The sequence below is a fragment of the Aquarana catesbeiana genome, linkage group LG03 (assembly GCF_042186555.1).
Source record: "Aquarana catesbeiana isolate 2022-GZ linkage group LG03, ASM4218655v1, whole genome shotgun sequence".
NCBI lineage: Eukaryota > Metazoa > Chordata > Amphibia > Anura > Ranidae > Aquarana > Aquarana catesbeiana.
The window spans coordinates 196852180-196863440 of NC_133326.1; the positions used below are offsets into that span (position 1 = coordinate 196852180).

An 11261-nucleotide genomic window follows, 5' to 3' on the forward strand; every position below is an offset into this window, starting at 1 on the left:
AATGTTTCAACATAAAGACAGATAGATCAAGAGATGTACTATATTACCAAAAATATTGGGATGCCTGCCTTTACATGCACATGAACTTTAATGGCATCCCAGTCCTAGTCCATAGGGTTCAATATTGAGTTGGCCCACCCTTTGCAGCTATAACAGCTTCAACTCTTCTGGGAATGCTGTCTATGAGAATGTTTGCCCATTCTTCCAGAAGCATATTTGTGAGGTCAGGCACTGATGTAGACAAGAAGGCCTGTCTCACAGTCTCCGCTCTAATTCATCCCAAAGGTGTTCTGTTGGGTTAAGATCAGGACTCTGTGCAGGCCAATCAAGTTCCTCCACCCCAAACTCACTCATTTATGTCTTTATGAACACTCATTTGGTGGAGAGGTGATTGTGGTGTGGGGTTATTTTTCAGGCGTTGGGTATGGCCCCTTAGTTCCAGTGAAGGCAAATCTTAAGGCATCAGCATACCAAGACATTTTGGACAACTTCATTTTCGAGCAATTTGGGGATGGCCCCTTCCTGTTCCAATATGACTGCTCACCAGTGCACAAACATGGTCCATAAAGACATGGATGAGCAAGTTTAGGGTGGAGGAACTTGACTGGCCTGCACAGAGTCCTGACCTCAACCCAATAAAACAACTTTGTGTTGAATTAGTGCAGGAATTTGCACATGCTGACTTTATGTGGGCCTGTCTGGTGACACACAGGCTTTAGAGCAGAGGTCTCAAACTGGTGGCCCTCCAGCTGTTGCAGAACTACAAGTCCCATCATGCCTCCCCCATGGGACTTGTAGTTCTGCAACAGCTGGAGGGCCACCAGTTTGAGACCCTTGTTTTAGAGTGTCTCCGTGCACTAGGCAAAGAACCTAGCTGGATTATTTTTCTAGCAAAGGATATATGGCATCGGTCAGGGCCACATAGAAAAGAATTCAGGAACAGGGATAAAGGTAAGGATTTTGGTTGCAGGCTACACTGAGGGGATGGAGGGTATATTTAAAAGAGAACTTTACTAAAAGTTAAGTTGTCCTTTAGAAGGTATGACTTTATAATTTGTAAAGTGTGCTGGTAATAAATGTGCATATCTCAAGATACTTGAGATATGTGACACACACCAGGTGGTACTTGGTAATTACTGGCTTTTAAGAGGAGTACATGCATAGTTTTGAAAATCACTGTTGTATTATTTGTATTAGTGGTTTGTGACAAATCTTTTTTTATTTGAAAGCAATGGTGGAATTGGATGGAGATGAAGTCCGAGTATCATCAAGAGGACGGTATGCAGAAAGAGACATTGTACAGGTAATAACTTAATTGTCAAATGATTTGCCTAAAAATTAAACCATTCTTGTCCTAAATAACTGAATAAAACCTATTAAACCAGGATTTAAAGGAACCATAAACACTAGATTTTGCTTTTTTTCTAGTTGCTAGATGAGCTTTAGGCAACTCTAAGGTGGAGATTTAATTCTACAGTGTTGAAGCAGTCCAATATCACCAGGGTTCAGCATGTTTTTTTAGAGGAGATAACCTAGCAAGGCCTCATTAAAAAGTAAGGAAGATTTGAAAAGTTCATGGGGTCAGGAGTAACGCGGAGGTCAAGAATAAGGAGTGCAGAATGCAAAGATCAATAGTATGTAACACACATCTCTCCCCCAGCAAAAATACCCCCTTCCAGTACAAACATTTACTACCCCAAGCTAAAATCAGCCACAGCACAAATTCCCCACTCCCTCTATAAAATTCAGTCACTGGACTGCAGATGTAGTGGTGCTCAGCAGAATAAAGGAAGTCCTCTTAGGTCTTCCTTTGGCCATGTCATATGACATCAGTGCCAAGTGGGCTAGAGGCACAGTGGGGTCATGATCTACTTGTCACATGCCCATGATCAATGGGTTTATCACTATAGATTGCTGACCCCCATGCTACGACCTAGAGTAATAGTACAGTAATGTATTTCTGTCTTTTTTTCTAAGCGGAGAATATATGTGCAGTAAAAAGTACTTTTGACATCCCCCTAAGCATATCTGTATCTGCCCCCTTTCATTTTGAGACAGTTTTACCTCTGTGTCTGGTCTCACTCCCCTATTGCCCTCAATTGTACATTATAGAGAATGCAGTCACAGGAGTGAGACTCAAAGCGATAACAAGGTCAGTATGTAATTTTACCTGCCAGTGTTCGCCCATAGCTGAGATTTCAGTTCTGAAAGGACTGACCTTTTAATCATAGGCTATTTCATTAGCCTAGAAGTGCATAGGAACAGCAACCTTATTATCTTCAAGCTGGTACAAGATTGCAGGTAAGATGTAACCATGTCGAAGCACCCACTATATATTTAATGGGATGCCTGTCCTGCAGCTAATGATAGAGACAGTCGACTGGATGAGTATGTGACACATTTGTATGAGGGCAGCCCCTTCCTGGCCCTTTCAGACTGAACAGCATGCTGGGCTATCCCAGAGAGACAGCAGATAGTGAGCCCACTTCAGCACTGGATCATGGACAGATGCAAGACTCCTGTATTGTTACAAGATGACAAATTACATCACAGTCATGTGACCAAGCACAGGCTGTGCATCAATGAATCATGTGAACGCTCACCGGTTTGAGAGGAGGCAGGCGGGGGTCAGATGGCTGCAAAGTAGGGTCACGCTCTACATGCCCGTGATTGACTTTTTGCTTAACCCTCACGCTAAAATATCTCACAAGCAAGATTCTTCTGAAACATAAATATACTAGTTAGTGTATGCTGTACAGTCCTACTAATACGATAAACATAACTACATGTTTTCTGTTGTTATGACAATGAGCAACAATGGATAATGGCAATTAATAACAAGGGGGAGGTAACAAAATAATTGGTTCACCTCATTTCCTACTGCACTGCATATAAGAAAAAAGGGTGGGTGTGTGAACAAGAAAATCACACAAAAAGCAGCTACCCATTTGGAACTAATGCAATATGCTCAAATACAGTGCTCAGCATAAATGAGCACACCACTTTTGAAAAGTAAGATTTTAATCAATATCTCAATGAACACAAGAACAACTTCCAAAATTTTGAGTTTTATAGAACATTTGTTTAGCTCATTACATGAAAGTAAGATTAATAATATAACTTAGGTTACAAAATCTTCAGTTTTCCTCAAATTAGTTGATGCAAAAATGAATACACCCCACAACAAAAACTACTACATCTAGTATTTTGTATGACCTCTATGATTTGTAAGGACAGCACCAAGTCTTCCAGGTATGGAATAAAAAAGTTGGTGACATATTGCAACATCTACCTATTTCCATTCTTCAAGATCGACCTCTTTTAGAGCCCTTGATGCTGAATGGAGAGTAATGCTCAACTTGTCTCTTCAGAGTCCCCCATAAGCTTCCGATTGGATTCAGATCAGGAGACATACTTGGCCACTAAATCATTTTCACCCTGTTCTTCTTTAGAAATGCAACAGTGGCCTTAGATGTGTGTTTTGGATCATTGTCATGTTGGAAAAGTGTACGACGACCAAGGGCACGGAGTGATGGTAGCATCTTCTCTTTTAATGTAGAGCAGTACATCTGTGAATTAATGATACCATCACTGAAATGCAGCTTGCCGACACCAGCAGCGTTCATGCAGCCCCACAGAAGGACACTGTCACCACCATGTTTCACTGTAGGCACCATGCATTTTTCTTTGTACTCCTCACCTTTGCAACACCATACAGTTTTGAAGTCATCAGTTCCAAAAATATTTATCTTGGTCTTATCATTCCAGTGTACAGAGTCCCAATAGTCTTCTTCTTTTTTCAGCATGGGCCCTGGCAAATTCTAGATGGGCTTTTTTTGCATGGGCTTTAGGAGAGGCTTCCTTTGTGGATGACACCTATGCATTCCATTCCTCTGCATTCTATGCTGTATTGTGTCACAGGAAACAATCACCCCAGTTTGGCTTTCTACTTCTTTAGCTAACTGCAGTAAACTTGCATGGTGATTTTCATCAAGCCTTCTCATCAGAAGATGCTCCTGTTGAGGTGTTAACTTCCATGATTGGCCTGGATGTCTGTGTGAGATGGTTGCAGTTCTGTCCTTTTTGTGTCACTTTTGCTACAATATTCTGACTGATCAGTAAAGCTTTGCTGATCTTCTTGTAGCCTTCACCTTTCTTGTGTAAAGAAATTATTTTGCTTCTCAGGCATTGTGACATTTCTTTTTCATGTGGTGCCATTGTTGACAGCATGAAATGGGAAGTGGGGTTTTCTTTGTTAAGTAACGTCCTATTATAATCAACTGTCTTCTGGACACCTGTTTAATAAATAATTAAACTTACCTGTAGTTGAATTCTTGTTAATTGGAATTGTGTTTTCTAAAATTTAGCTTTGCTCCTAAGACTTTCATTGGGGTGTATTCATTTTTGCAACATAGTCTTTAATGAATTTGCTAAGAAAAATGCTTTTTGGGTGTGCAAATTAACAAGTCTTGGTTGCAATCAATGGCCCGCATTTGTGGGAGTATTTTGTGGTATAGTCTCCCATAGAAAATGTTGATTCTGAAAGGAAAGTAAAGGTTTTCTGACAAATCTGTTGGGTGTACTCATTTATGCTGAGTACTTTAGATAGTTTTTTTTATTAAATGCATTATTCCAAAATGATTGAAGGCTATACAATATATGTAGAAATGTTACTATGCATCTATCACCATAACCCAAACAATGTTGTCTTCCCTGTTAAAAACCAGATGCCATCTGTGGCGTGGCCACTATAAAGGTAATAGAACCAGATTGTGTGTAATCACACTAATCTGATTCCAACCTGTTAATTAAAACCTCATGGGGACAAGCATGCTGTTTGCAGTTGACCACTTATCTGAGCAATGTTTAAGCTGCATACATTTGTAACAATTCAAGCAGGGAGGGATGCCAGGCTTGTGTTACAGCACAACAACTTGCACAGAGTATCAATGTGCCAGGACATTGCCTGTGCTAGGTAGGAACAGTTCAAAAGTCACTCCATTTGTGTTGCGGCAGCCTAATTGAATGTCCGCAATTATGTAGCAATGTGGTAACACTGAGGAATGAAGAGTCAAGTGTAAGCTGGAATGCTGACTATAGCAGGAATCTAGTTTCTTCAGTGACCTGGACATCCAGGAGATATAAATCACTTCTCCACTATATATATATATATATATATATATATATATATATATATATATAGATCTATATATATATATATATATATATATATATATATATATATATAAATCTATATATATATATATATATATATATAGATATATATATATGTATATAGTGATGCCAAGCAACTGTCAGTGGACACAGATATCCTGCGATGTCGACAGGTGTATGGTGATAAACATACAGCGGTTAGGTGGATTTACTGACATGGAAAATCCCTGTTCATGGATTTTGGCATGGACCCTTTCCAGTCTTCCCGATATGTTGACCATGGAGTGATGTGTAGCACACCTGTCTGCTCGATATAGCTGTGTTCCGCATTGGTCCATGCCCATCTCTGATTAATCTCCCAAAGGGAGGTATGGTTGCAATTTTGGGCATGGTGTGGTTACTGAGGTGATTAACCACTTCCCGCCCGCCCTATAGCGGATTGACGTCCGGGAAGTGGTTCTATTATCCTGACTGGACGTCATATGACGTCCAGCAGGACAACATGCCGCAGCGCGCCCCCGGGGGCGCGCATCGCGGCGATCGGTGGAGCGGTGTGTCAGTCTGACACACCGCTACACTGATCTTGGTAAAAAGCCTCCGGCGGAGGCTCTTTACCACGTGATCAGCCGTGTCCAATCACGGCTGATCACGCTGTCTATAGGAAGAGCCGTTGATCGGCTCTTCCTCACTCGCGTCTGACAGACGCAAGTAGAGGAGAGCCAATCGGCGGCTCTCCTGGCAGGGGGGGTCTGCGCTGATTGTTTATCAGCGCAGCCCCTCCTCAGATCACCCCACTGGACTACCAGGGATGCCACTAGGACCACCAGGGAAGGGGCAACGTGGATGGCCAGGTATGTACCCCATGGCCATCCACATGTGCCCAATCTGTGCCAATCAGTGCCCACAAATGGGCACTGATTGGCACTATTATGTCAATGATATGCCCAGATCTGCCCAGCAATGCTTTATCAGTGCCACCTGTCATTGCCCATCTGTGCCACCTGTCATTGCCCATCTGTGCCACCTGTCATTGCCCATCGGTGCCACCTGTCAGTGCCCATCTGTGCCCATCTGTGCCCATCAGTGCCCACCTATCAGTGCCCATCAGTGCCACACATCAGTGCCACACATAAGTACCCATCAGTGCCACCCATATATACCAATCAATGGCACCTACGAGTGCCCATCAGTGCCGCCTATGTGTGCCCATCGGTGCCACCTATGAGTGCCCATCAGTGCCGCATACCAGTGCCACCTATCAGTACCCATCAGTGCCACCTATCAGTGCCCATCAGTGCCGCCTATCAGTGCCCATCATCAGTGCCCGTTAGTGCCACCTCATCAGTGCCACCTCATTGGTGCCACCTCATCGGTGCCCATCAGTACCGCCGTATCAGTGCCCATCAGTGCAGCCATATCAGTGCCCATTATTGAAGGAGAAAGCGTACTTATTTACAAAAAAATTTAACAGAAGCAAAGAAAAACTTGTTTTTTTTTGAAATTTTCGGTCTTTTTTTATTTGTTGCGCAAAAAATAAAAACCGCAGAGGTGATCAAATACCACCAAAAGAAAGCTCTATTTGTAGGAACAAAATGATAAAAAATTTGTTTGGGTACAGCGTAGCATGTCCGCGCAATTGTCATTCAAATTGCAACAGCGCTGAAAGGTGAAAATTGGGCTGGGCGGGAAGGTGTCTAAGTGCCTGGTATTGAAGTGGTTAAGTCACTCCTAGGATGGAATTGTGTGTATGTCATTCCTCTCCTACATCGCATCCCTGCTCCCAAAGTTCCCAAGGCCGGTCAGACAGTTACCCAAGGGTATCCGCAGCCACACATGACGTCACTAGCATCATGACGTCACCGCGTTTCGCCAATGGGCGTATCTCACGTAGCTTTGTCAGGACATGCTCTGCATATAGTATTGCATTAAACAAATATAGCCAATATAATCATTTTAGCTAAGCTATATTTGTTACCAGTCTAAGAAAATTCCTGATATATTCCTGACAATTCCTCAAAAGAGTACAGGATACAGTAATGCAGTATCACATTACCTTTAGGGGAGGGAATACTCTGTAACATTATGGAGATATCACTTAAGCTGTTAATATTACTAGCTCAGATGAAAAACTGAGTTTAGACTGTTAAAGCTGGATCCAGAATGAAGTAAGGCTCTCTGCACTGGCACAAGGCAGCTATAAAGGCATGGTAGGGGATTGAATGCTCTGATCCAGTCTTCTAAAACTGCTTTTCAACAGCATGCTAAAATGTAAAAGCCATTGTTTCATTCTGTTGTAGGACTATTTTCATTGTTGTGTAAAGCTTGAATTACATTAGGATTAATTTGAAACCTGTTAATATGGCTGATGGGGTGTTACATAAGATGTCACATTTCTCTTTAACAATATTTTGTATTTTACTTTTTATTACAGTTTGTTCCTTTTCGAGACTACATTGACCGAACTGGAAACCATGTGTTGAGCATGGCACGACTCGCTAAGGACGTGTTAGCCGAGATTCCTGATCAGTTTCTCCTGTACATGAGATCCAGAGGATTCAAGCCATTTCCTGCTCCACCTCCATATACACCAACTGGGCACCTTTTACAGACTCAGATCTGACTAGTATAAAGTACAGCTCTTCCAATATTTGTGAAATCTTGCAAGCTGCCAATGCCAGGCGAGCTTCAACGTAAGGTGCACTAAGTCTGGACTTTAAACAAGCCTGCTTGTTTGCATGGAATACAGAGAGACTTTTCCGGATCTAAATGATTCTGTTTACAGACCAAAACTGTAAATATGGATATATGTGAAAACAGAAAGATTTTATATACTCGGCAGGAAAAAAAAAAAAAAAAATCAAAAGACTGAAACTGTTTCCTGAGTCTTATTTTTGTGATATTGATTTTTATTATTAAAACTGTTGGGGGAAGCACAAATCACGCTTTTAACCCAAACTGTATCCTCCTCCCTAACCAAGCTCTACTTATGTGGGAATGCAATTCCTTGGTGTTAATGTTTACATGTTACTAATTTTTAAATTTCAGTACTTTTGTAACGATTCTTACAGAAAGTTTTAAATTCTTTAAAATCCAGTGTCTTCTGACTGGCAATAATTTTAGCCACAAAAAAAGCAATAGCACTTTAATGGATCTCTTACACAAACATTAAGAGACGTGGACAAGTGCTTTCACACCTCTTGGAAAGGAAGAAGAAATCGCGAGATGCAGCACTTAATAGACTGTCCTCATAAGAAAATTAGCTTACCGCACACAAATCAGAAAAAAAGTGTGATTTTATTTTAAATATTTTACCCTGAATAATATATTCTTAATTAAAAAAAAAAACATGCCAAAAAAAGAAGCTAATTCAAAAAGAGACACTGATCGTGATTAAAAATTCAAGCTATTTACATTCTTGAATAACTGTCTTTTTTTAGGAAAGAAAAAAATGTTTGTTCTGTAAAGTTTTAATAAGATGCATGTGTCTAAATCTCTGTGTGTCAAAGAGATGATAACATGTTGAGGTTTCCTGTTAGCACCTACTCACATTATTGCCATTGAGTATGAGGAGACGGAAATGGTAAGAACCCTGTCTTCCATTGCTCCGCAGGGGTAATGCTAACATGAGACTCTGAGATGTCACAAGAAATGTGTGAGAAATGCACGTCCATGTTACTCTATACACAAAAACTATGTTTACTAAATTACCCAAATACATATATATGCTTGTTCATATATAATGATACAAAATGTTTTTCTTTTTTGCATGTACAGTTTTTACAACCTATAACACAGTTTTGTGCTACTATGTGTCAAATACAATACATTATACTAGAACTAATGGCCTTAAACACACACCCAGTTCCTCAAAATGATTGTGAATTGCCTTTAAATGATGGAAATTATTCTATATATTTTTCTTTTTTTTTTTGTGTCAACCTTGTAACAGACTTGTAAATGTAATATTATTTGCATAATATATGCATACATATTTTGTCTATTTCTATGATGTACTGTTAAAACAAAATTTATTGTAATTACTAATTTCTTTTGTAAGCATGGTAACAGGTATTTTGCTGAATCAAATTATATCTGCAATTTTAGAGGATCTATACTTATGTAACGCTATATCTTAATTTTTTATTATATTAAAAATATTGAACCACTCCTAACATAGTTTTCTTTATTGCATATGCAGCAACATAGAGAAAATTATCCAGAATAATTTTAAGAAATGTGGTGTAGTATGGCTTTATCTAATTACTAAATTAACCAAAGTGTTCAAGCTTGATCCAAGGAGACTATAAACTGCAATGTCAGTGAGACTTTTAATATTTAAAATTAAATGGAAGTTTTGAATGTGGGTTTCATTTTAATGAACACAGTACTAAAATGCCTTAAGAATATTGTAGGCGTCAACACAGTTGTAATTTAGGTCACTAAGTTGTTATTACCTACAAATAAATATGGAGAAGTCTTTTTACATTTGGGAAATTATGCATGTAATAATACTACTACTTGTGATGCTCATAAGTGGTTGTTCGCACTTGGGGGTTCCAAGAGGGCCTGACTGGCATAATAGGTATTTAAAGGATAAATTTACTTTTTCTGGCATTTCACTTTTCATTATAAATAGAAGTGTTTTCCAATGTAATTTCTGGCTCAGACATCAGAATGTGCTTTTTTTTTTTACTTACCTTATCCACAGGAGGTTTAAAATCTTGTCAGTTTATTTGAATTTTTGAAATAAATTTTTAGATTGTATCACTTCCTGTAGATAGTCTCAGCATTCACTTATTGTAGGTTATCTCCCAAAAGCCTTCACTTCCTTGTTGCATGACAGAAGAGGGTGTGATAGGTTTTGTTCACCACTCCGGACCACACCTCCCTCATTACAATAACACCTTCCACCCACTTGCTATAAAATCTGGTTGTACAATCTCCTCTGGATCTCCCATCAGCTATGTAGTACAAGGGCCTGCCTGATTTAATACCAGTTGAATGGATTGGTCAGGTGGGTCAACCTATTCCATAGTTCTGGTAAATCTAAAGGAAATTGTACAGAGATTGTACAATCACATTGCATACTGATTGGCCATCTTTATACAATAGGAGGGAGTGGACGGAGACACTCAGTTGTTTTCGGGTGTTTTGGAGCATTTTCAATTGTCACACATAGGGCAGCCCATTCACTCGAATGGGCTGCCCTATACACAACAATAGCCCCAGACAAGCTCCAGAACTTTTTTTTGGAGCGGAGAATGGTGCATTACTGCAGTGCGTTTGCTGCACTTGGGGTGCCTTTAACATGTAATGGCAACACAAACACAATGTATATTTTCAGCGTTTCATAGTTACATAGTTGGTAAGGTTGAATAAAGACAACGGTCCATCCAGTTCAACCTGTGTAGGAGTGTGTGTGTGTGCACGCGTGTAGAAAATAATTTCCAATATACCTGTATATTGTTTTTGCTAAGATGCACATCCAAGAGTCTTTTAAAACTATCCATACTTCCTGCCGACACCACCGATTGTGTAAGAGAGTTCCACATCCTTACCGTTTCTGGAACCCATGGCAAAGCATGGATTTTCTGTGCGGTTTGCCATGCATTTGGAAACACACACAAATGTGAATGGAGCCTCATTGTTCTTGTGCAAACGCACTAATTTCATTTTCAGGCCCCATTTACACCTAGAGTAGTGGGAGCGCATGGTTTTTTTGCTTATTTTTCCAGTGACACACATAGGGCAACCTATTGATTTTAATGGGCTGCGCTACATGCAGCAAAGTAGCTCATGGGACATTTTGGTGTGATATAGGTTGCATGTTTTTTACTGCGTGTTTTGCTGTGTTTGTCACTCATTTTTTCACATGGCAAAATATGTGTTTGCTTCTGTGTTTGGTGTTCTGTTAACAATTAATGGCACCAAAAGCTCAACTAGTTCATTTTAGGTGTATAAATGTGGCCATATGCTATACAGTCTGATTGTACAATCTCTGTATAATCTCCTTTAGATTTACCAAAACTATATAATGGGAGGGTACAACTATCTATCCAATCATTCTAAATCCCATCAGACAGGCC

General features: G+C 40.0%; 1 protein-coding gene across 1 annotated transcript in view; it reads left to right on the forward strand.

Moving 5' to 3' along the window:
- CPNE8 (copine 8) overlaps positions 1-8038 on the forward strand; it is a 442845-nt gene extending 434807 nt beyond the window's left edge. Inside the window, exons 19-20 of the mRNA XM_073619694.1 lie at positions 1230-1303; positions 7607-8038. Coding sequence (XP_073475795.1) covers positions 1230-1303; positions 7607-7795 — 263 coding nt within the window. The 3' untranslated portion in view covers positions 7796-8038. The remainder of the gene's footprint in view (positions 1-1229; positions 1304-7606) is intronic.
- Positions 8039-11261: the final 3223 nt, after the last annotated feature.